This window comes from Lithobates pipiens, unplaced genomic scaffold, assembly GCF_037356315.1.
Source record: "Lithobates pipiens isolate NorthernLeopardFrog02 unplaced genomic scaffold, aLitPip1_a1.2 Scaffold_13, whole genome shotgun sequence".
NCBI classification, from domain to species: domain Eukaryota; kingdom Metazoa; phylum Chordata; class Amphibia; order Anura; family Ranidae; genus Lithobates; species Lithobates pipiens.
Genome location: NW_027507718.1, coordinates 82,298,559 through 82,323,931, shown reverse-complemented (window position 1 = coordinate 82,323,931; position 25,373 = coordinate 82,298,559). Strand labels below are relative to the sequence as shown.

The 25,373-nt window shown below is 45.6% G+C and overlaps 1 protein-coding gene across 1 annotated transcript in view; it reads left to right on the top strand.

Moving 5' to 3' along the window:
* Positions 1-25,373, top strand: part of LOC143975852 (atrial natriuretic peptide receptor 1-like) — a 294,297-nt gene that overhangs the window by 8,873 nt on the left and 260,051 nt on the right. The window contains exon 3 of the mRNA XM_077478411.1: positions 10,788-10,920. Coding sequence (XP_077334537.1) covers positions 10,788-10,920 — 133 coding nt within the window. The remainder of the gene's footprint in view (positions 1-10,787; positions 10,921-25,373) is intronic.

Here is a 25,373-nt window from a genome sequence, read left to right as displayed (position 1 = left end):
TGTACCCCATACTCATTCACATAGGGTGGGGGGCCAGGATCTGGGGGCCCCCTTATTAAAGGGGCTCACAGATTCCAATAAGCCCCCCCGCTCGCAGACCCCAACAACCAACGGCCAGGGTTGTCGGGAAGAGGCCGTTGTCCTCATCAACATGGGGACAAAGTGCTTTGGGGTGGGGGGCCGCGTGGCCCCCCTTCCCCAAGGCACCCCCATGTTGAGGGCACACGGCCTGGTATGGCTCGGGGGGGGGCGCTCACTCGTCCCCACCCCCTTTCCTGGCCGGCCGGGTAGCGTGCTCGGATAAGGGTCTGGTATGGATCTTGGGGGGACCCCCACATCGTTTTTCGGTGCAGGGTGTTCCCCTTAAAATCCATACCAGACCTAAGGGCCTGGTATGCTCCTGGAGGTGGAACCCATTTTTTTTTTATTTGGAGTGGAGTTCGCCCTTGAGAGCTCATTCTCTGATTGGCCATGGCAAAAGTCGCCTGGCCTGGGGCGACTTACAACACAACTTTAAGTCGTGTTGATAAGTCGTGTGCAAGTTGCCTCCAAAAGTCGTGTTGGAATTTCTGTTGCCCCTGTGTGAACCAGCTCTTAGGGAATCATCTTCTAAATTGCATACAAACCATTTGACTTTCAACTGTGATCAGCTGTTATCATTTTGATTAGCTCAGCATGAAAAGCCCTTTCCTTGAGCATTTTAGTCACTGCTAGTGCAACAGAAACAAACAATCAACTATGCATGGCAAGACACTGTCAAACGATCTCCAGGATAATGTTGTGGACATTCACAAATCAGGAGCTGGGTACAACACAGACCCTCCTTTGCTCCAAACAAGATGAAAGAGCCAGGAGAAAACTGGTCAGAGAGGCCAACAAGAGGCCTACAGCAACTCTAAAGCAGCTGTGGGAATGTATGACAAAGAGTGGTCATTGTGTGCATGTGACATCAATATCACAAATTCTCCACAAATGTGGCTTGTATGGGAGGGTTGCAAGAAAAAAAGCCACTCCCCAAGAAAGGCCACATACAGTCATGACTGAGTTTTGCCAAAATAAAACGCACCTTGAAGATTCTGATGCCACATGGAAAATCTGTTATGGTCTAAAATGTAATTATTTGGCAGCGATAGTTTGGTCATCCAGCCCCGCACCCCCTCCCCTGCACTGTCGGTCATGCAGCCCGCACTTACCCCATCTAGGTCCTGGGTGGACAGCGCTCCTACAAGCGGCGGCCTATATTGTGTCTCCTCCTCCTCTGCATCATGGCGGCTTCTGCTGTAAGTCTCCTCCCTCCACCTGTCCTGTCAGCAAATTGGGTGATGGGTCTCTCAGGGCCTGCTTCCTGAATGGTGGAGGGAGGATCAGTGTGACAACAGAGAATATTCATTCGCTATTGTCACACAACTGGGCAAGCTCAGGGTGCAGTGCTCTGTGCTCGGAGCCCACACTTTTTTTTAAGCCAATTAGAGCCTCTGGCTCTAATCACGTGCTTTGAAAAAAACATTGGAATATTGGCGTCCATTTCCCTGCATGTAGATTAGGGGGCTGAATTCATGGATGGGGGGGTGGCCCCCATGCACCCCTAATTGATGGGCCGCCACTGACTGTTTCTCTGCAGCGGGGACTGGAGAACTTGTCAGGATAGATAGAAAATGGATAGGGCAAAATACCATCAAATCCTTAGGAAAATCTGCTGCCCTCTGCCAGAAAGTTGTCAATGGCAAGGAGGTTTACCTTCCAACATGATAATGACCCAAAGCACACAGCAAAAATGACCACACAGTGGTTGAAGGTGAAAAAGGTAAATGTCCTTGGCCTAGTCAGAGTCCAGACTTAAACCCCATTGAAAATCTGTGGAATGACTTGAAGACTGCAGTCCACAAATGGTTACCATCAATTTAACTGAACCTAAGCAGTTCTGCAAAGAAGAGTGGGCAAATATTGCAAAGTCTAGATGCGCAAATTTAGTGGAGACATATCCCAACAGACTAAAGGTTGTAATTCAAGCAAAAGGTGGTTCAACAAAATACTGATTCTTTATTCAACTCAGTAGTTCTGTTTTTGAATATATATTTTTTCTGACACGTTGGTGTTATATCTTTCACTTGGATGTTATAAGCTGAGTAAATACAGATAGATAAAACAAAAACTCTGCCCGTATTTATTTCAGGTGGCAAAGCAACAAAATGTGATTATTTTAAGGGGGGGGGGGGGGGGATTCCTTTCTATACCCACGGTATAAGAGTGTGTCCATTGGGATGTTTGACCATTCTTCCAGAAGCGCATTTGTGAGGTCAGGCACTGATGTGGATGAGAAGGTCTGGCTTGCAGTCTCCACTCAAATTCATCCCAAAGGTGTTCTCTCAGGTTAAGGACAGGACTCTGTGCAGGCCAGTCAAGATCCTCTACCCCAATCGCGCTCATCCATGTCTTTATGGATCTTGTACCGGTGTGCAGTCATGTTGGAACAGGTAGGGGCCATCCCCAAACTGTTCCCACAAAGTTGCGAGCATAAAATTGTCCAAAATGTCTTGGTATGCTGATGCCTTAAGAGTTTCCTTCACTGGAACTAAGGGGCCAAACTCAACCCCTGAAAAACAACTCCACACCATGATCCCACTGTCACCAAATGATTTGGATCAGTGCACAAAGCAAGGGTCATAAAGACATAGATGAGCGAGTTTTGGGGTAGAGGAACTTGACTAACCTGCACAGAGTCCTGACCTCAACCCGATAGAACACCTTTGGGATGAATTAGAGCAGGGACTGAGAGCCAGACCTTCTTGTCCACATTAGTACCTGACCCCACAAATGTGCTTCTGGAAGAATTGTCAAACATCCTCATAGACACACCTTGTGGACAGCCTTCCTAGAAGAGTTGAAGCTGTTATAGCTGCAAAGGGTGGGCTAACTCAATATTGAACCCCACGGACTAAGACTGGGATTCCATTAAAATTCATGTAAAGGCAGGCATCTCAATGCTATACAGTATACACAAATGGAGCACTACAAAGAGAACAAGATACTTTTTCATTTAAGTACATTGTACAGCAGGGAAATATCAGGAATATGAAAGGTTGGGTTAACATATTATTTAATGTCTTTACCAAAAAAAAATAAAAACAATTTTCCAAATTTTTAGCAGAAATTCGGGGCCAAAACAAAGTAGATCTAATTCCTCTCGAGAAAAAGATAATGAAGTTAAATTGATAATTGCAAGATCCCTATACTTATTTAAGTTGTGCGTATTACATAGTGATGCTCTCCCTCCTCAGTGGGCCCTACATATTGTAAATATGCTTATGCTTTTATATTATCCTGATAGCAGCAGGAAAACATTACAGTAGATAAGCTTATGATGGCACAATAGACAACAATTCAAACCGGATGGGAATTAATCCTATTCTCCTTTTGACTCTGTTATCGGTAAAAAGGCCAGTACCATTCTATTTATAGCCAACGCAAAAGAGACACATGTATACAAGTGTTGGGAGAAAAACGACTTCATCTGATGAATGAATTGCTTCTTTAAGTGATAAGTGTGACCAATATAAACAGCCATATTGTTAATAAATCACATCTAGAAAGATGTGTGTGTGCGTATGTATTTAATAGTGCATACTTAGCTATGTCCTATAGATTAATTGATTTTGCAATACACATTTGGAAGAAGACGATAAATGGTTACTGCAGGTAAACATTCTTTTACAGTTTCTATTGATTTTTATTGTTTCAAGTCTTAAGAGATATTTTGATCAAGTTCTGGAAATTCACGCTCAAGTTATGGAAATTCACACTCTTCGACTGAGATACAAAACTGGAGGTATACACTAATAGCAGTAGAATGCCTTGTTGTATAACAACTTAAGGGAATGTACGGTCTTTTCAGATATTTACTATATAATAGACTTGATATAAATAATATTAACAACGTGTGCTAAAGATTTAAAAAAAAAAAGTATTTTTATTGTGATAGATGCCTGAAACGTGGGTGTGATGGTTAAAGTCTATGTGCCAACCTGGCTGTGTTATTTTTTTATGTAGAAGACCTTACTGCAGGTTTTCACACCCACCATGTAAAGCTCCAGGTGTTTTTAGAAGAGAAGTCTTGTTTGGGGAGGAAGAACGTACAGAACAAAAAACACAGCATTGTATGTTGATTCTTTCTGGATCAAACAGGAGGGGAAAAAAAACCTTTGCTGACAGATTCTATGGCAGCATACGTGTGGGTTAGCCCCGGCTCCATAACCACCATATAGGACCCCTCTCCCATAAATCTTTGCCGTGTTCCTTTTTTGTCCTCATCCGTAGGGCTAAGTCAATAGTTCTCCTACCTGAAGACATTTCCCCCTACAATCAAGCCCGGCCGAACGACCAGATTTGTTGCATCTCTCCGATAATCCCTAGCTGTTAGTGGGGTATGGAGTGTAGGGCAGAGTAGTGCTGAAGAGCTGGTAGCCTGAACATTGGCAGGCAAGCAGGCACTGGGCAGATAGCCTAGCTGTTAGCAGGCGGTCCCTATTCAGTACAAGTCTGGCGTGTGCGTGTATGTATATCTGGGCCTGGCGCGATTGTGGTAAGGGACCAGTAAGATTGGATCATCAACTAAATAAAGCAGCAGTGTATATATTTGTGTGTGTACCTTGTCTGTCCAGTATTTCAATTTTTTCTCCTTTTTCCTGGTGTCGGCTTCCCCAGGCATGGCGGCTGGTTTCCGTTGCATTCCAGCCGCCGCTCTCACTCTTCTGGGTTGTCCCCATGGCCGTTCTGCGCATGTGCAGTCACGGAACGAGAATAAGGGTTGGTTCGTGCATACACACAAATGTTCCGGCCGACACTGCAAGCCTTGGGAATGCTTGAGGGCACATGCAACAATTTCCCCAGGCTTTCAATTCAGGTCCCCAGATGGGTATATGCTCTGTAGGGGCATAAATGGACCCTGCCTGTGTGCTGACCTTCCTCTTTTTCTCTGCAGTCTCCTACTCCTTGTGGATTATGGATGCCCTACTGCCCCCTGGTGGCCAGCCCTCTAACAGGTATTGTTTGCTGGGCTATTCCCCTTGGTATTACCTTGCTGAAGGGGAGGGGAGCAGGGGGTACAGTGGCACTGATTCTTATTTTATGTCTGTGTGTCTCTCTTTCTCTCTCTCTATCCTTCTTTTCAGCCCTTCCAGGTCTGATCCTCAGCACAGTTCCCGCAAAAGAAGCGGTTCTTCTAAGTCACATCGCCGCCATTCTTCCTCCAGATCCAGGCACCACGGATCTCCCTCTAGCTCAAGGCATCGCAGAAAAGACCCGCCCCCCCTCATCCTGGCCCAACAGGGGACTTAAGAGATCTTGCTGGGGATGTAGGTCCAAGTCCCTGCAGCAGCAGATGAGAGGGAGGGTGCAGACCAGCACCTGAAGTCCCTAGAAAAAAGGGTTGTGAGGGAATCTCTGCAGAAAAGAGAGGCCCATCAGTCTCATGTAACCCCGCCAGAGCCATTATGCTCACCAATGGGGAGGGGTAAGTACGCGATGTATGGGAATCTTCCCAGCCAAGCCATCCATCCGAAGCTGCCTCAGACAGCGAGTCAGACATGGAAGACCCTGGGATGGGGTTCGAGTATGCCCTAGTTCCCTCACAAGTGTAGGCGGTAATAGATGCCTTTAACAGAAAAAATATTTAAGTAAGGAGCGTCAGTATTTTCCCGTTCTCACCGAACTGGGTGAAATCATCTCCGATGAATGGAGCAAGGTGGAGAAGAAAAGCTTTTTGCTACCTAAAATTCTAAAGCTTTATCCCTTTAAAGAGGAAGCGGTCAAGAACCTGGAGTCAGCACCTTCGGTGGATGCAGTGCTGATGAGGCTGGTCAGATATGTAACTCTTCCTATGGAGGAAACAGTCTCCTTCAAGGAGCCCTTAGAAAGATGAATCGAGTTCTTGCTTGAAACTGATTTACCTAACGGCAGGCATGGCCTGCAAACATGCCTTAGCCTTAGCCGCAGTGTCTAAAGCCATGGAGGTCTGGGCGGACAGTGTCGATGAGACTCTCAGAGGCATCTCCAGTGACGATTACCGCCAAGCATGCCCTATGGCTCCGGCCATGACTGGCTGATCCTGCTTCTAAGCAGGCTTGGTGCCGGATTCCCTTTGAGGGTCCCTCCCTCTTTGGCAAGAAACAAAATAGCGCCATATCCCAGGCCACAGGTGGCAAGTCGGGGGTTCCTCCCTCAGGATCGGTGCTTACAGTACAAAAAACGGGCCTTTCCAAGGAAATAAAATGTTAACCAGGCCAGAGAGGTGTGCAGCTACAAGCCTGGCCAGGAATTCATGAGATCCCAGAAAGCCAGGCAGTCATCATTCAATAAACCTGCTAAAGGCAGTTCCACCAACAGCTGGGAGCCCGCAAAGTTTTTTGAGATGGGGCCCGCTCAGGCAGGCCAGGCGGGGACTTCTCTGCTTCCAGCGTGTCTGGGCGACCTCAATCAAGGACTTCTGGACCGGCTTCTCAGGCCATATTTGGGCCTTCAGCAGGGCTCCCAGGCTCAGATTCATCCCTACATCTCTTACCCCCTCAAAAGAAAAAAAGCAGACCTTATTAGCTTACATAAACTCTTTGAACAAGGCGCAGCTATTCCTGTTCCGGACGACAAGCGATGCCAGGGCATGTATTCTCCCCTGTTCATGGTCCAGAAGAAGAACGACACATAGAGGCCGGTTTTAGATTTGACTTATCTCAATCACTTTATCAAGAAAGAAAAATTCAAGATGGAGTCCCTAAACACGATCCAGCAGTCGGTCCAAGTGGGAGATTGGCTAGTGTCTATCGATCTGAAGGATGCTTATTTCCATGTTCTGGTAGCAGGGGACTTTCAACAGTATCTCCGGTTTGCTATAGGTCAGCTGCAATTACAGTTCACCTGTCTCCCATTTGGACTAGCGACATCCCCTCGTGTCTTCTACAAGGTCTTGTTGGCTGTCGTGGCTCTGTTGTGGGTCACGGAGATTCGTCTTCATCATCACTATTTGGACGATCTCCTTCTCCTGGCAAGACAAGAATCAACTTCTAGGACACAGAGGCCTGGTCATCTCCACAAGATTTTGGGTGGCTTCTGAATCTAGAAAAAAAGTCACCTGGAGCCCTCACAGTCCCTTGTTTTTCTTGGTGCCCACTTCAACATAGTGAGGGGCACATCTCTCTTCCCAATGAGAAGGTTTCCGTGGTCCAATTCGCCTAGTACTCTCTTCATTCCATCTCCCTGCCCTCCAGTGTCTGAAGGTGATTGGCACTATGCCATCCACAATTTCCATTGTGAAGTGGGCACAGTGGTGGATGCAGCCTTTCCAGAAAGGTTTTCTCCAACAATGGAGATCAGACACCAAGAACCATCTATCTTACTCCGGCTATGAGGGTGTCCCTACCTTGGGGGCTACAACAGGAAAATCTATACAACTGCCACTCAATCATTCCCCTCAGTTGGGTCACTATAACATCAGAGGTGAGCAACAAGGTCTGGGGTGCTCATTGCCTGGAAGTGGCACAGGGCAGATGGCAATCCCCGTCTCGGGTGATAGTGTCCAACATTCTGGAACTTTGGGCCACGTTCCAAGCGCAACTAGCCTTTCATCATCTGACGAGGAAAGATTCTGTGATGCTCAGGTTGGTCAATACAACCGAGGTGGCCTACATAAGGAGACGGGGTGGAACCCACAGCGGGTGCCTGCTACGGGAGGTAGAGCCAATCATGAGCTTGGCTCAGAAGAACTTATCCATTATTTCAGCAGTCTATATATATGGGATCCAGATTGTTCAGGCAAATTTCCTCTCCAGAGTTCGGATGAACAACAACGAGTGGGCTCTCCCCAAAGAGGTGTTCAAGTGGCTCTTGACCCTGGGGGTTTCACCAGAAGTCAACCTCTTTGCCTCTCCGTTAAACAACAAGTTGGCGTAGTACTACTCGAGGTTCCGGGACCTCCAATCCTACGGGATAGATGCCCTCACAGATCAATGGAGGTTCCACAGGGCCTATGCTTTTCCTCGAGTGCCTGTGATTCTCCAGTTCCTACAGAGACGCAGAACAGAAAAGGTAAAAGTGGTAGCAATAATCTCTTTCTGCCCAACAGGCCGTGGTTTCCTCTCTTGACACTACTCAGCTATCAGGACCCAGTTCCCCTGCCACTCAGGCCAGATTTACTGTCTCAGGGCGTGGATCTACACCCCTATCCATCGCACCTGCATTTCAGGGCTTGGTTCTTGAAAGGGGAATGCTAGAGGCTCTAGGCTGTCCGGAAGAGGTCATTCCTACCCTCTTGAATACTAGGAGAAGAAGTACCAATAGAATCTATGAGCGAATTTGGGCCAGATTCTCGGGACACATATCTTCCAAGTCCAACCTGTGTAGTGCTCCTGCAATCCAGGACATTCTAAGCTTCCTCCAATCAGGGCTAGACCTGTCCCTATTGGTCAGCTCCCTCCGGGTGCAGGTATCGGCCATCTCAGTATTCCCAGGAGTATCTTGGCCAAACACTCCCTTATCTGCCAATTCTTCAAGGGGGCTATCAGACTCAAGAGGAAGCCGAGGTTCCCCAAATGGGATCTCCCTATTGTTCTAGAGTTTCTCTCCCAGCCCAGATCAGTTTCTGAAAAACCACTCTCAATTAGAGAACTTACACTCAAAACCATCTTTTTAGTAGCTGTCACTTCAGCGAAAAGAGTATCCAAAATCAGGGGCCTGGGTTCAAAAGAGCTTTTTCTAACTTTCTTTCCAGATTGAGTGGCACTAATCGCCATGTTGGGGTTGAACCCTAAAGTGTTCACCATTTTCCATGAAAATTAAGAGATTGTGCTTTCCACCTTAGGATCAGCTGATAATCTGAATATCCATCCCCTTGATGTGGGGTACACTCTAAAGCAATATCTGGACGCCACGGCTCCCTTTCGTCAAATGGACTTTCTCTTCATCCTCCTCCATGGGAAGAACAGACGAATGCGCACATCAGTCAGATCCATTTCTGCATGGATCATTCAGGCGATTCAATGGGCTTATAAATTGAAGGACTTCCCCTGGAAACAGTGACGGTGCATTCAACCTGGAACATTTCAACATCTTGGGCAGCTTCACGTCATGTTGCTCCCGAAGTAATCTGTAGGGTGGCGTCCTGGTCTTCAATCAACACGTTTATGTCCCATTACTGTGTTGAACCAGCTGCCTTAACTTCTGTCAATTTTTGTTTACAAGAACATTCGTTTGACGGTGTTAAATAAATTTTCTTTGCTCAGCATTGGCCCACACGGGTGTGTATGGCAAGTTATTTCCCACACGTATGCTGAGATGGAATCTTTCGGGAAAATTTAAAATTTCTTATCAAATACTTACCGTAATTTTCCTTTCCTGATAATAATAAATAAATATTTATGGGAGAGGGGTCCTATAGGGTAGTTATGGAGGAGGGGCTAACCCTCACATAAGGTGCCATGGAGTCTATCATAAAAGGAAAATTACGGTGAGTATTAGATAGGAAATTTTCAGTTTTTAGAGACACTGTCATTTGACAAGTAAAAAAAAAAAAACAACTTCAAAGGAAATGCATTCATGCTAATTTTTCCTGTTTGGCACAATGTAACTAGGCACATAGTATACCGGATCAGCCTCTATGGAAGCTATAATATCCACAGCCTTATGGGTGCTGTATCAAGTAGCTGCCCTTTTGCTCAACACCATTTTTCTCAATGGATGCAAAGCGGTCCTTGAGTGGACAAGGTGGAGAGGAGGGGCAACGACATCACAGACTTCACTTCATCCAAGAAGAGATGGCTTTGCATTCATTGAGAAAAAAACAAGGCAATTACTGAATGGTGGAGGAAGAGCTAAGTGAGTGACCCCCGGTAGTTACTATGCAGAAGGGCAGCTGTTCAGCACAATACCTGGAAGACAGCAATCACCGTAAAAAATTGGACTATTACATTAAATAATTAATTTTTTTAATCACTTAAATTCTGAATAATCTGAAACATGTTAATGTAATTTCAAAAGTTGTTTATTATTTCCATTGTCCTGATGATGATGTCCTTGTTCATGCTTTTCCCATTATGGAATAATAACTTTCTCCCAATTGTGGTCCTGCGCCATCGCCTTGTCATATTTGCCCTGGTGGATACTATAGGCAGCTGACCTGTCCCACACTTCTTAGACATGTTCCAGCATCATCACTGTCAGGCAACCAGTCCAGAACCAATGATGTGCAGACAACCCCTTACAGTATGTGCATGTGTACAGACAGCGCAATAACAAAAAAAAAAGTCATCCATTTAGGGTGTAGATCCACACTTTATTGTACTGACCATGTGCACTAATGGGCTGTTATATAAACTAAGATAGAAATTTTGGAACAAAAATGTTTTGTCTATTCGAGAGTAAGGGAGGGTTATAACCCCTATAAGGTTTATTTTTGCCATCTTTGCCCCATTGGGGAGATTTACCGTTACTTCCTATCCCATAGCCAAAACAGGAAGTGAGAGGAAATCCCTGTAAATTAAGGAAATGTAAGGTCACCAGAACTAGTGTCCCCATTGGAAGATTTCCCCTCTATTACTTTTCTGGGGACAACCCAAAATGTGGGATTTTCTTTTACCTTCAATTTTAATAATAATAGTAAACAGGACAAATCTCTCCCTAATGGGGACACAGACAACAATAAAAGCTGACAGGTGTTCTAATCTCTCCCGTCTCTATAAAAAAAAAATGCCTTTAGTTATACTTACTTTTAAAAGTATGTTAAACTTATGTATAATTTCCTTTAGGTCTGGAGATGGCATGGGTTCGCAGGCCTCCTGGAAGGGCATACAGTGGACAGTCCTTTGAGGTCATCTACTCTCTTTCGGCATCTGATGGATTTTATCAGTTTGCTGTAACAAAGGGAATTCTGCCACACAGGTATTCCTATTTTAATCAACTGTTTGATATGAGTGATGATTAGAGATGTAGAAGTGTATTACTAAACAATGGTCTACAGTGCATCCGGCAGTATTCACAGAACTTCACTTTTCCACATTTTATGTTACAGCCTTATTCCAAAATGGATTAAATTCATTATTTTCTTTAAACTTCTTCAAACAAAACCCCATAATGATGACGTGAAAGAAGTTTGTTTAAAATCTTTGCAAATTTATAAAAAAATAAAAATAATTTACATAAGTATTCACTTTGCCAGGGCACTCAAAATTGAGCTCAGGTGCATCCTGTTTCCACTGATCAGCCCTGAGATGTTTCTACAACTTAATTGGAGTCCACCTGTGGTAAATTCAGTTGATTGGACATGATTTGGAAAGGTACACACCGGTCTATATAAGGTCCCACAGTTAGCAGTGCATGTCAGAGCCCAAACCAAACCATGAAGTCCAAGGAATTGTCTGTAGACCTCCGAGACAGGATTGTATCGAGGCACAGATCAGGGAAAGGGTACAGAAAAATGTCTGCAACATTGGACGTCCCAATGAGCCCAATGGCCTCCATCATCTGTAAATGGAAGATGTTTGGAACCACAAGAACTCTTCTTAGAGCGGGCTGCCCAGCCAAACTGAGCGAACGGGGGGAAAGGGGCCTTAGTCAGGGAGGTGTCCAAGAACCCGATTGGTCACTCTGACAGAGCTCCAGCATTTCTCTGTAGAGAGAGGAGAACCTTCCAGAAGGACAACCATCTCTGCAGCTCTCCACCAATCAGGCCTGTATGGTAGAGTGGCCAGAGAGAAGCCACTCCTTAGTAAAAGGCACATTACAGTCTGCCTGGAATTTGCACCTGAAGGACTCTCAGACCATGAGAAACAAAATTCTCTGGTCTGATGAAACAAAGATTGAACACTTTGGCCTGAATGGCAAGTGTCATGTCTGGAGGAAACCAGGCCCGCTCATCACCTGGACAATACCATCTCTACAGTGAAGCATGGCAGTGGCAGCATCATGCTCCACCTGCTCCAGAGTTCTCTAAATTTCAGACTGGGGTGAAGGTTCACCTTCCAACAGGGCATGACCCTAAAGCACACAGCCAAGATAACAAAGGCATGGCTACGGGACAACTCTGTGAATGTACTTGAGTGGCCCAGCCAGAGTCCAGGCTTGAACCTGATTGAACATCACTAAAAAGATATGAAAATGGCTGTACACCGACACCCCCCATCCAACCTGATGGAGCTTGAGATGTCCTGCAATGAAGGATGGGAGAAGCTGCTCAAAAATATGTGTGCCAAGTTGTAATTGGTACAAAAGTTGCTTCAACAAAAGTATTGAACAAAGGCTGTGAATACATATGTACATGTGATTTTTTTATTTTGTATAAATTTGCAAAGATTTCAAACAAACTTATTTCACGTTGTCATTATGGGGTATTGTTTGTAGAATTTTGAGAAAAATAATGAATTTAATCCATTTTGGAATAAGGCTGTAACATAACAAGATGTGGAAAAAGTTAAGCGCTCTCTGAATACTTTCCAGATGCACTGTATATTGATTTGGTGTTCATGTACCCTAACTGAGCAACCGCCTGGTCTCAAATAGGCCATGAAATGAATGATTAGATCTTAAATTATATTTCAGGCCAGAACATTTTATTACTGTTTGATAGGACTAAGGTTAAAGGATTTACTCACTGTATTCCTTATGCATTGATGTTAACATCCCCCCCCCCCCTTTTTTTTTTGTTCTCTCACTTACTGTTCCAGAAACAGCAAGAACAACAGAAAATCTCTTCAGGCTGGGTTCACACTATTGCGAATTGCTGCATTCAATTTGCAATAGCAGGAGATTTTGACCCGCCCTCTACATCTCCACTGCGGCTCTGGTGTGAATTTGCACAGGAGCCCTGTGCGTCTTTTGGTCCATTTCACGTCCGGATTCAGCCAAACATTCGGGCTGAAATTGGACCTGAAATAGTGAATGGGGATGCACTGAACCCCTGCTGTGAGCCACATATGAGGATAGTGTGAACCCAGCCTCAAAGTTAGGGGGAATTCCATTTTAGACAGTTGCCACTTTAACTAATGTTCCCTAACTAATATTAACTAATGGTGTCACAGGTCTTTGCAGCACTTCTGTCCACAGCACACCACTAGCTGTAGAGTATAGCTGGCAAATGTCTCTGCCCCAGCTGCTGCAGCGCAAAAGAAAAATACACTCCCTGCCACCCACATGCCCAGCGTCTAAATTCCAGCTTGTCAAAATTGTTGGCTTTAGAACTCCTGCTTTTCTGTCTGGTGGATTCTGCCCTCTTCCGTGAATTTGCAGAATATGCTGTACCACAATGGCAGGTTCCCATTTGACATTTCTTTGCATGTAAGGCCATTCCAGCTCTATATCATCAGGTGAAAGGCAATGTTGTGGTATCGTTGAGCAAAGCAGTCATCCGCAAGGTCCACGTTACTGCTGACATGTGGTCCAGCAAGCATGGTCAGGGTCGCTATATTTCATTCACAGCACGCTGGGTAACTCTGCTTGTAACTCATGTAGCACCCTCTACCAGTAGGTAGGTGCTAGTATAGGTTTTTTACTAGTGACAGTCAGCACAGAAAAATTTAGGCAGGCCTATGCGGCAAGCTAGGCCTGTCTGTTTTGATCTGGGGGCTGGGAGTGGTCAGAGTAGTAATGGATGTGACCACCTATGCTCTAGCTCTGGGGCGCCTCCCCTGCTTCCAGAGAGAAGATTCTGGAGGAGGGACTGGGCCTGGAACTGGAGTGGCAGGCAGCTTGTGTGTAAGCCCTGACCAATCGCCAATCGGTATTGGCAGGGGACGGGCCTCATATATAAGCTGAGGTGATATGTCACTGGGGGGGAGAAGTCAGCTGAGTGAAGTGAGGAATGGAATGCTAGGCAGCAGCAGGAAGCCATTCCCATCTGGGGGGGTGCGCCGATAGCAGGAGGAGGCCCCGGGGAGAACTGGGAGGGAACATTGCCTCTACACATTCATTGGCAATGTCTCTACCACCGCACGGTCGGATGGTAGAGAACTCCTGGAGCAGAGGGACAGGTGAAGCTGTTGGAACGCATGGTCCAGTAAAGTTCCTCATCAAGGACTCAGGGCTGTGGAAGGTCGGTAAGTGTTACCACTAGGGATGAGCCGAACACCCCCCTGTTTGGTTCGCACCAGAACCTGCGAACAGACCTAAACTTCGTGTGAACTTTAGAACCGTATTAAAGTCTATGGGACTCCAACGTTCACAAACTAAAGTGCTAATTTTAAAGGGTAATATGCAGGTTACTGTCCTAAAAAGTGTTTGGGGACCTGGGTCCTGCCCCAGGGGACATGGATCAATGCAAAAAGAAGTTTTAAAAACGGCCGTTTTTTCAGGAGCAGTGATTTTAATAATGATTAAAGTGAAACAATAAAAGTGTAATATTCCTTTAAATTTTCGTAGCTGGGGGGTATCTATAGTATGCCTGTGAAGGGGCGCATGTTTCTGGGGCTTAGAACTGTCCCTGCACAAAGTGTCATTTGTGCAGGAAAAAAAGTCTTTTAAAATCACTTGCGGCTAAATTGTCGGCTCCCCGTAATACAGAGAACACTCAATGAGTGTTCTCTGTATTAGCCGACAATTCATTCATTCATTGATAAAAAAAAAAGTGTGGGTGTTCCCCTAAATTCAATTACCAGGCCCTTCAGGTCTGACATGGATATTAAGGGGAACCCCGTGTCAAATTTAAAAAACAAATTGACGTGGGGGTCCCCCTAAATATCCATACCAGACCCTTCAGGTCTGATATGGATATTAAGGGGAACCCCGCATCAAATGTTAAAAAAAAATTGACGTGGGGGTCCCCCTAAAAATCCATATCAGACCCTTTATCCGAGCACGCAACCTGGCAGGCCGCAGGAAAAGAGGGGGGACGAGAGAGCCCCCCCCTCCCTCCTGAACCGTACCAGGCCACATACCCTCAACATTGGGAGGATGCTTTGGGGGTCTGTGACCCCTCAAAGCACCTTGTCCCCATGTTGATGAGGACAAGGGCCTCATCCTCACAACCCTGGCCGTTGGTTGTGAGGGTCTGCGGGCTGGGGGCTTATCAGAATCTGGAAGCCCCCTTTAACAAGGGGACTCCCAGATCCCGCCCCCCCCCCTGTTTGAAATGGTAAGGGGGTACCTACCATTTCACAAAGAAAGTGTCAAAATGGTTAAATAAGACAAACACACTTTTGAAAAATTCTTTTATTAAAAATGAAAAAAATAAAAAAAAAGATTCCAGCGGTGCTAATCCATTCTTGCTATCCAGCGACAGATCTCCGGGGTCCAGCGATGGATGATCATATCCAGCGACGGGGGATCTCTCAGTCCAGCGCTGTCCATACATCCTTCTTCTGTCTCCACTCCGAAGACACTGCAGAGATCCCAGCGCTGACGTTTCTTATATTAGGAGGGCGGGGCCACCCGTCACCTGACCCTGCCCCTCTGACGCTGGAGAGGGAAGCCAGGGGTTCCCCAGTGACGTGTGGGTGACCCCGCCCCCTCTGATGTAACGCAGGTTTCCGTTACATCAGAGGGGGCGGGGTCACCCATACGTCACTGGGGAATCCCTGGCTCCCTTCACCAGCGTCAGAGGGGGCGGGGTCAGGTGACGGGTGGCCCGGCCCTCCTAATATAAGAAACGTCAGTGCTGGGCTCTCTGCAGTGTCTCCGGAGTGGAGACAGAAGAAGGATGTATGGACAGCGCTGGACTGAGAGATCCCCCGTCGCTGGATATGATCATCCATCGCTGGACCCCGGAGATTTGTCGCTGGATAGCAAGAGTGGATTAGCACCGCTGGAATCTTTTTTTATTTTTTTCATTTTTAATAAAGGAATTTTTCAAAAGTGTGTTTGTCTTATTTAACCATTTTGACACTTTCTTTGTGAAATGGTAGGGGTACTTTTGTACCCCCTTACCATTTCAAACAGGGGGGGGGCCGGGATCTGGGGGTCCCCTTGTTAAAGGGGGCTTCCAGATTCTGATAAGCCCCCCGCCCGCAGACCCTCACAACCAATGGCCAGGGTTGTGAGGATGAGGCCCTTGTCCTCATCAACATGGGGACAAGGTGCTTTGAGGGGTCACAGACCCCCAAAGCATCCTCCCAATGTTGAGGGTATGTGGCCTGGTATGGTTCAGGAGGGAGGGGGGGCCGCTCTCTCGTCCCCCCCTCTTTTCCTGCGGCCTGTCAGGTTGCGTGCTCGGATAAAGGGTCTGATATGGATTTTTAGGGGGACCCCCACGTCAATTTTTTTTTTTATTTGATGCGGGGTTCCCCTTAATATCCATATCAGACCTGAAGGGTCTGGTATGGATATTTAGGGGGACCCCCACGTCAATTTTATTTTAAAATTTGACACGGGGTTCCCCTTAATATCCATGTCAGACCTGAAGGGCCTGGTAATTGAATTTAGGGGAACCCCCACGCTTTTTTTTTTTTTTTTTAATCAATGAATGAATGAATTGTCGGCTAATACAGAGAACACTCATTGAGTGTTCTCTGTATTACGGAGACCCGACAATTTAGCCGCAAGTGATTTTAAAAGACTTTTTTTCCTGCACAAATGCCACTTTGTGCAGGGACAGTTCTAAGCACCAGAAACATGCGCCCCTTCACAGGCATACTATAGATACCCCCCAGCTACGAAAATTAAAGGAATATGACACTTTTATTTTTTCACTTTAATCATTATTAAAATCACTGCTCCTGAAAAAACTGCAGTTTTTAAAACTTTTTTTTGCATTGATCCATGTCCCCCCGGGCAGGACCCTGGTCCCCAAACACTTTTTAGGACAGTAACCTGCATATTACCCTTTAAAATGAGCACTTTAGATTTCTCCCATAGACTTGTATAGGGTGTTCCGGCTTTTCGAATTTGCTGCGAACAGCCCAAATTGTTCACTGTTCACTGAACAGGCGAACAGGCAATGTTCGAATCAAACATGAGTTCGTCTCAAACTCGAAGCTCATCCCTAGTTACCACAGTGGAGGGCTGGAGGAGCCAGGAAGTCTGTGAGGGAACTCTGCTTTTACATGGTCAATGGCAGAGTCTTCATCAAACAAATGGTGAATGATGGGGAGTCCTGGATCAGAAAAGAGACTGCGGGGATCTGTGTCAAGTCGATGTGCCCTGAGGGCACATGATTTCCAAGTTGGCCTGGCTGGGAACAGTAGTCCATTACCTAAAGTCATGCTTTTAACCTATTAGGCCTTAGAGGAAAGGTTCTGCAGGCCTCAGGACTAGTAGTAACGAGCAGTCAGAACCAGTAAAGGGACTTATTCAGAGTGGGCCGCTATTACCCAATAGAAGAAGATGTGACATACTGTGTACTTACTGAAATTAAGTATGCAGGAGGAAACCAGTGTGGTTAGAAAGAACCAAGCTTTGTGCCGGAGGCAAGAAGTTTCTGAGAACATAATTTCTACATGGTCAGAAGTGGTGTCCTCATTCTCTAACACAGTATTGAATGAGGAATCCTTGGAAGCAAATAGTCTACGGGAGGAGAGCAGAGGAGGAGCAACAGTCTGCATGGAGATGCAGGAGGAGATTTATATTTAATGCCCATGTGCATGTAATCTTCTGGCTCTATCTTTGTGATTTTGTGCTTCAATTATAAATATGATGGCAATAATTAATCATATGGGCATCCCATATTCCAATCCCTATCCATGTAGTACCCCCCAATAAAACAACAAAAACAAGACTCGCAAAAGTCTGTTCATTGTCTCTGTAAGTGATGTATGAAGTCTGGCAGTGGGGTGATTTGGTGGATTGTTTGTTACTAGCTGCAACACCATGGCTACACTCAGAAGGATGCAGGACAAGGCTCAGTGCTGCAGCTTGTTTTGCTGCCATGTCTCCATTCAGCTGGTGGTGATGATGCGAGTTTTGTTAGCCCCACCCCCTCCTCTTCCTCCTCCTCCATGTCCTCCTCTGCTGAATTGTCCTGTAAACCACCAGTACCCCCTAAGCGTTCAAGGGGCTATTCAATTATTCAAGCTTAAAGATGCCTTGCAGTGCTTCAGCTGGTCTGTCTAGGGGACAGGAGCCGAGATTCTTTCAGCTCTGCAGGGGCAGGCACAGAGGTAGTTCACGCCGTGCCAGCTGGGGCCAGGAATGGTGGTGTATGATAATGACTCTAACCTCCCGTTCGCCCTTAAACAGGGAAAGTTGAGACATGTACCATGCCTGGCACATGTCCTCAATTTGGTGCTGTAGCATTTCTTAAGCTGGTATCCAGGGTTGGAAGATCTGCTAAAGCAGGCCAGAAGAGTCTGTAGCCATTTCAGGCGGTCATATATAGCCAATGTTCGGTTGGCTAAAATTCAGCGGGAATTTCATCTGCTTGTAAACTGCCCGATTTGTGAAATGCCTACCAGGTAGAACTCAACTTTGGCAATGCTTCAGCGGATGTACATGCAGCAGAGAGCCATCAATGAGTACCTGTATAAAAATAGTACAAAGACAGGCTCAGGCCAGCGTGGCTTTTTATCCCCCCCCCCCACCAATGGCTCTAATAAAGGATGCATGCACTGTACTGTCACCATTTTAGGAGGCGACAAGGATGGTGAGCTATGACAATGCATGCATCAGTGACACAATTCCTGTTGTGTTCATGCTGGAGCAGACTCTGTGTGGCATTATGGACAGGGCACTCGCAGCAGAACAGCGGGAGTAGGAGGAGGACTTCCTTTCCTCTCAAGGACCGCTTTATGCAGACACCATTCTAGCGATGCCACAGAACACACAAGAGGTGGAGGAGAAGAATTATGGCAGTTCTGGAAGCATTGAATCAGAGGAAGATGTACGTCAAACCTTAAGGCCTGATTCACACCTATGCAGGTTGCAGTTTGCATATTCCAGGTGCACGTTGCATTTTTCACATTTTTTACACATATTTTTGATCCATTGAAATCTTTGGAACCAAAAAACAGAAAAAAGTCCCTGGCCCTTTCCATAAAATGCACAGATATGAACATGGCTCATGGGAAACAATATTACATGGACTGTAGTGTGTTTCTGCCAACTGGAAAACTTACTAAAAAATGCATAGGTGTGAACCAGGCCTGAGGCATGGTTTTCTGCTGGATAAGCAGCAGCTATCAAGTCCCTGATGCCAATGTTGCTGATTTTGGAATGTGGAATCTGTGCAAGACTGTCAAGGCTGCCTAGCTCTGTGGGTGTTGATTTTATTGTGAAGAAACATTTTGGTATAGGTTTTATGGGCACAATTAACCTCCCTGGTGGTATTCCCAAGTCTGGCTCGGGTGGAATTTCAGTACCATTAGCGGTAACCCCAAGCCAGACTCTGGATCGCATCGCAGGATACAGGGAAAGTTACTAACCTTGTCCCCTGGATCCTGTGATGTTTCCCTGCTGTGGGTGCAAGCTGTCTCCTTGCTCAATTCATACAGTGCCGAATTCCACCAGGCTCCATTTCCTGCGAGCGTTGCAATGCACAGGGATGGAAAACGGTGCCAAATTCAAAAAAGTAAAAACACAGTACATATACAGTACACTGTAATCTTACAGATTGCAGTATTGTATAAAAAAAATACACATCCCCTTTGTCCCTAGTGGTCTGTCCAGTGCCCTGCATGCACATTTATATTATAAATACTGTTTTTTCTTCCTGGAATTTGGAGATTGTCCATAGCAACCAAAAAGTGTCCCTTTATGTCAAACGTGGTTTTAGAATCACTTGCAGAATTGTGATTTGTTGGGAAATTTGTCATCAAACACTAAATCTAATGACAGCGACAATTCTGCAACTGAGCACATTTCAGTGTTTTTGATTTGATTGCATTATTGAATAATTTTTATTATTATTATATTATTATTTGTTATAATTATTTATAGTTATTTATTATATTATAATTTATGATTCATTTTTCAAACTTTATCATAACCAGGATGTCTCCTAGGCTCTAGTCTGGACAGAATTAAATGAGTTATTCCTAAGAATTACAGGCCTACAATATAAAATGCCAAATTTCCATGCAAAATAATTGTACTGCTTCCAGCACCAAAAATCTGAAATAATCATACCGCCACGGAGGTTAACACCCAAGGACCTTCCCACACCTGTTTGACAGGTGCATATCATTTAAATTTTTGACAGCAAGGCCAGGTTTATAGTGTTACGGTGTGAAGGCACCACCCCCTGTTACTTCTATCCAAAGTCGAAAAAGACACCAGAATTTATCCAAAAATGTTACAAATAAATTGCACTAAATTGTGGCCTCATCATACAGACTGGCTCCCCAAGCCATTGTTTATAAAATAAAGAAAGCTTGCAGGGAAAATGTCTTTTGGCCTTTATAAATGTTATTTTTTTGCTGTAGTAGATCCTGTACACCGTACAGATACGCCACTTTACAGGCAGACTAAAGCCCCATACACACTATCAGTTTTTCTGCTGAGTTTTTCCTTTCAGATTTACCAAAACCATATACCGTATATACTCGAGTATAGGCCGACCCGAGTATAAGCCGAGGCCCCCAATTTACCCCCAAAAACTGGGAAACCTATTGACTCGTGTATAAGCCGAGGGTGAGATATGCCTGTCCATCCCTGTGTGTGTGTGTCCATCCATCCATCCATCCCTGTGTGTGTGTGTGTCCATCCATCCCTGTGTGTGTGTGTGTGTCCATCCATCCATCCATCCCTGTGTGTGTGTCCATCCATCCATCCATCCCTGTGTGTGTGTGTGTCCATCCATCCATCCATCCCTGTGTGTGTGTCCATCCATCCATCCATCCCTGTGTGTGTGTGTGTCCATCCGTGTGTGTGTGTGTGTGTGTGTGTGTGTGTGTGTGTGTGTGTGTGTGTGTGTGTGGCCTTGTGTGTCCAGCCTACCTGTGTCCCGAGCCTCCGTCCGGTCCCGAGCCTCCGTCCGGTCCCGTCCCGAGCCTCCGTCCGGTCCCGTCCCGTCCCGAGCCTCCGTCCGGTCCCGTCCCGAGCCTCCGTCCGGTCCCGTCCCGAGCCTCCGTCCGGTCCCGTCCCGTCCCGAGACTCCGTCCGGTCCCGTCCCGTCCCGAGCCGAGCCTCCGTCCGGTCCCGTCCCAGGATCACCGCTCTTCGTCGGCGCCCATTCCCCTGTTCAAATGCCGCGCCTCCCTGTCTGTGATAGGCGGAACACAATTTCCCAGCAGCCTGTGTTCCGCCTATCACGGACATCGTCTCATCCTCGTCCGTAGTACGAGGATGAGACGATGTCCGTGATAGGCGGAACACAGGCTGCTGGGAAATTCAGTGTTCCGCCTATCACAGGCGAAGGCGGAGCCGGAGGCGCGGCTTTTGAATTATAGAATGGCCGCTGTCTGTCTGCTCGACACGCTGATCGAGCAGGCAGACAGCGATGACTCGAGTATAAGCCGAGGGGGGCACTTTCAGCCTCAAAAAAGAGGCTGAAAATCTCGGCTTATACTCGAGTATATACGGTAATATGAGGTCAAACCTTAGGAGTTTCAATGTGTATGCAATCAGGCAGTCCCTTGCAATACATGGTTTTGGTAAACCTGAAGGAAAAAATCATCAGGAAATCTGATAGTGTGTATGGGGCATTAGAGGACCTCCCAAGCACTATATTTAACCACTACAGATCCGCGCTATTGCCAAATGACGGCATTAGCGCGGACCTACATTTCCGGGACTACGTCTATTGACGTCGTCCCGGATACGAGCGGCCTGCGCGCCCCCTGAGGGGCGCGCGCGGCGCGCTCTGTGATCGGCGAGTCCGTGAGACTCGCCTGATCACCGATCCGTGCAAGGGGTCGATCCCGACCCCTTATCACGTGATCAGCTGTCAGCCAATGACAGCTGATCATGTGATAGAACGGAGCCGGTAATCGGCTATTATTCCTCCTCGCGCTGACAGCGCGAGGAGAGAAAAAAAAAGCCGATCACCGGCGGCCGTGATCGGGACATCAGTCCCGATCACGGCCAGCAATACAGCTGACCACCTGCCCCCTGCCAGTGCCCACCTGCCCACCGCCGTGCCATCCTGAATAAAAGTAAGTGCCCCCATCAGTGCCCCCCATCAGTGCTCATAGTGCCCACAGTGCCACCTACAGTGCCACCCACAATGCCACCCACAGTGCCATCCAGCAGTGCCACCAACAGTGCCACCCACAGTGCCCACAATCTGCCTCAAAGGTGCTGCGACCCAGTGCCGCCCATCAGTGCCCAGCAGTGCCGCCCATCAGTGCCCAGCAGTGCCACCTATCAGAGCCACCTATCAGTGCCACCTATCAGTGCCCATCAGTCCCATCTATCAGTGGTACCTATCAGTGCCCATCCGTGCCACCCATCCGTGCCACTTATCCGTGCCACCCATCCATGCCATCTTATCTGTGCCCATCTTTGCCCATCAGTGCCGCCTTATCTGTGCCCATCAGTGCCGCCTTATCTGTGCCTATTAGTGCCGCCTTAACTATGCCTATCAGTGCCCACCAGTGCAGCCTATCAGTGCCCACCAATGCAGCCCATCAGTGCCCACCAATGCAGCCCATCAGTGCCCACCAATGCAGCCCATCAGTGCCGCCTAATCAGCGCACTTCAATGAAGGAGAAAAATGACCCGTTTGCAAAATTTTATAACAAACTATTAAAACATGATTTTTTTTTTTTTTTTTGCATCTTTTTTTGTTTGTTTAGCAAAAAATAAAACTCCGAGCTGTAACTAAATACCACCAAAAGAAAGCTCTATTTGTGGGAAAAAAATGATAAAAATTTCATTTGGGTACAGTGTTGTATGACCGCGCAATTGTCATTCAAAGTGCATCAGCGATGAAAGCTGAAAATTGCTCTGGGACTGAGGGGGGTTTAAGTGCCCAGTAAGCAAGTGGTTAAAGGGATTTTTCATTTTTATTATTTCACTTTAAGCATCAGCAAATCACTGCTCATTTGAAATAGACGTTTTTTACAAACTTATTTTTCATTGATACATGTCCCCCAGGGCAGTAGCCGGACCCCCATATGCTTTGTATGCTCTTAAAACTTGCATCTATGCCCTCAAAATTGGCACTTTTTCCAGTTTGGGTCCCATAGACTTTAATGGGGTTCGTTATTTGACTCCAAATTTTTGCAAAGTTCGCGAGTTCTGGCGCAAACTGAACAGGGGTTCATTTGGCCCATCTCTACTACTGAGAAATGATGGAGGCCTTCACAAGGCAGTGTGGTTTTAACACAGATTTGCAAATGTATGCTACTAACACCTCCTACTTTTAATACATAGGGGGACATTAATCAAACAAATTAATGACACAAATTCAAATAGCAAATTAGGCTGCATCTGGTTTACAGAATTACAGACCAGTGTGTCTGTTTTCTTGCGTAGCCAAGTGTGACAGTTTGCAAAGTTCCTAACACAGATTTATTACAGAAGCCAAGACAGACTTCCACTCCAAACAAGACAATTAATTGGTTAGGATAAAATTTCATTCAATCACAAGTGATTTGGGGTCCATTTATACCAACGTAGCTGTGCAGAAACATGCATTTTTTTTCGCGTTCCTGAAAATGCATGAAAGACTTACCAAAACTCACCTGTAGGGCCATGATTTCTCAATGGCATCCCAAACACGGGTAGCGGTCACGCAAAAATGCATTAAGCTTACTGCAAAAAAAAAAAAAGAGGCAGGTGTTACTTTGGCACATTTGTCCCACAAAGGTTGCTGTGACTCGGGCCTTAAAGCAGCAAAAAGAAGGATTTTGAGAGTGCAACATTGTAATAAATCTGTCTTATGATGTATCTCAATGCTCCCCTTTAACATTGCTTTGTAACAGGATTTATAAATGCCCCCCAAGTGTTAAAAGCAGACATATTAGTAGCATATATTTTGAAATCTATGTGGAAGCCACACTCTAGTAATGTGGAAGCCCTCGAGTTTCTCTAAAATTGTTACATTGTATGAAGTATGTCTGTCCTATGCTCGTCAGCTCCATCCAGTGACCCTAATGCTCTAGTTTTTTTACTGCTCATAATAAAATAACATTTATTAAGGAGACAAGTAGACTAAAGAACATTAATTTTTTGCCAAATTAACAGAACAAATGTACATGCAAACTCGCTGGACAAATGGCTATACAATTTTGTATTAAATGGGCCACATAGTGTTTAAGGAGTGCTGGGTGTTTAACTAAGTTAACAATAAAAACCCAGCGTTCTAACTCAGCGTTCCTTTTCAGCTTACCATCCACAGCGATTTTTGTATGACTGTAAGGAAAACATTTGTGTAATTCAACTCTATAATCAATCATCTCTATACTTTCTGGTCACCCTAAATTGTGGTCTAACCACACTCACCCTTTTAAAAAACGTTATATTCGCAAATCCTTCAACGGTAACACCAAATCTATTTCATTTGTGTATTGTACCATCCATATTTCATTTATATGCCACATTGTACTAGATTTAAACTTCATCTATTGCATTATATTTGTATGTTCCAGCTGTCAAATAAAACTTTTGTAAATGAAAAACTTTATATTCTAAAAGAAAGTTCAAAAGAAAGGGCAGCCACCATTTATCTATATGTTGTTAAGCTTCATATATTCAGACTTGTTGTTTCAAACAGGGCTAGTAAAAGTAGTACACTGAGTACCAGTATTTAACCACTTTAGCACTGGAAGATTTTACCCCTTCATGACCAGGCCATTTTTTGCTATTCGGAACTGTGCTATTTAACAATTGCACAGACATTCAACACTGTACCCAAATTATATTTACGGTATATATATTTTTTTTTCACAGAAATAAATAGAGCTTTCTTTTGGTGGCATTTGACCATTGGGTGTTTTATTTTTTATTATATAAACTGACTGCATGCCTGTAAAGTCAAGTGAAAAGCTAGCTTTCTCACATATATCTTCCACTGAAATCCTGGCATAACTGTCCCAAAGGCTGCCACCCCTCTGGTCGAAGGAGCTTGCACCTGTTCCTGAGCAGAAAGGCCTACTCCATGCATGCCAATCTAATCACCCTGGTAAACCAATAGAAGATGACTCAAGAACCTGACGGTGACTCCCCTTAGATCCTGGTCATTATTTACTTGGGCTTCCTTTTTCGGGCATCTCTAAACCAACTAAAAGATTGATATCCTATATACTCCTAGCTGCTAAAAGAGCTATACCATTATGCTGGCTATCCAACACTCCTCCTTCCCATTCACAATTCCTACAACTTGTAGCAGAAGTCATAAGAATGGAATCTTACAGCTACGGTACATGACACAATCTCTCGGTTTAATAATATTTGGGAACCCTGGGACCAATCCAAATACGTTGACTGTGTCAACTGAGTACATTCTGAGGATTGAAATATATTTTTCTAATAGCACCCTCTTCTTCCCCCCTTTTGCTACCCATAGGTACCCTGTTTTCCCTAAAATAAGA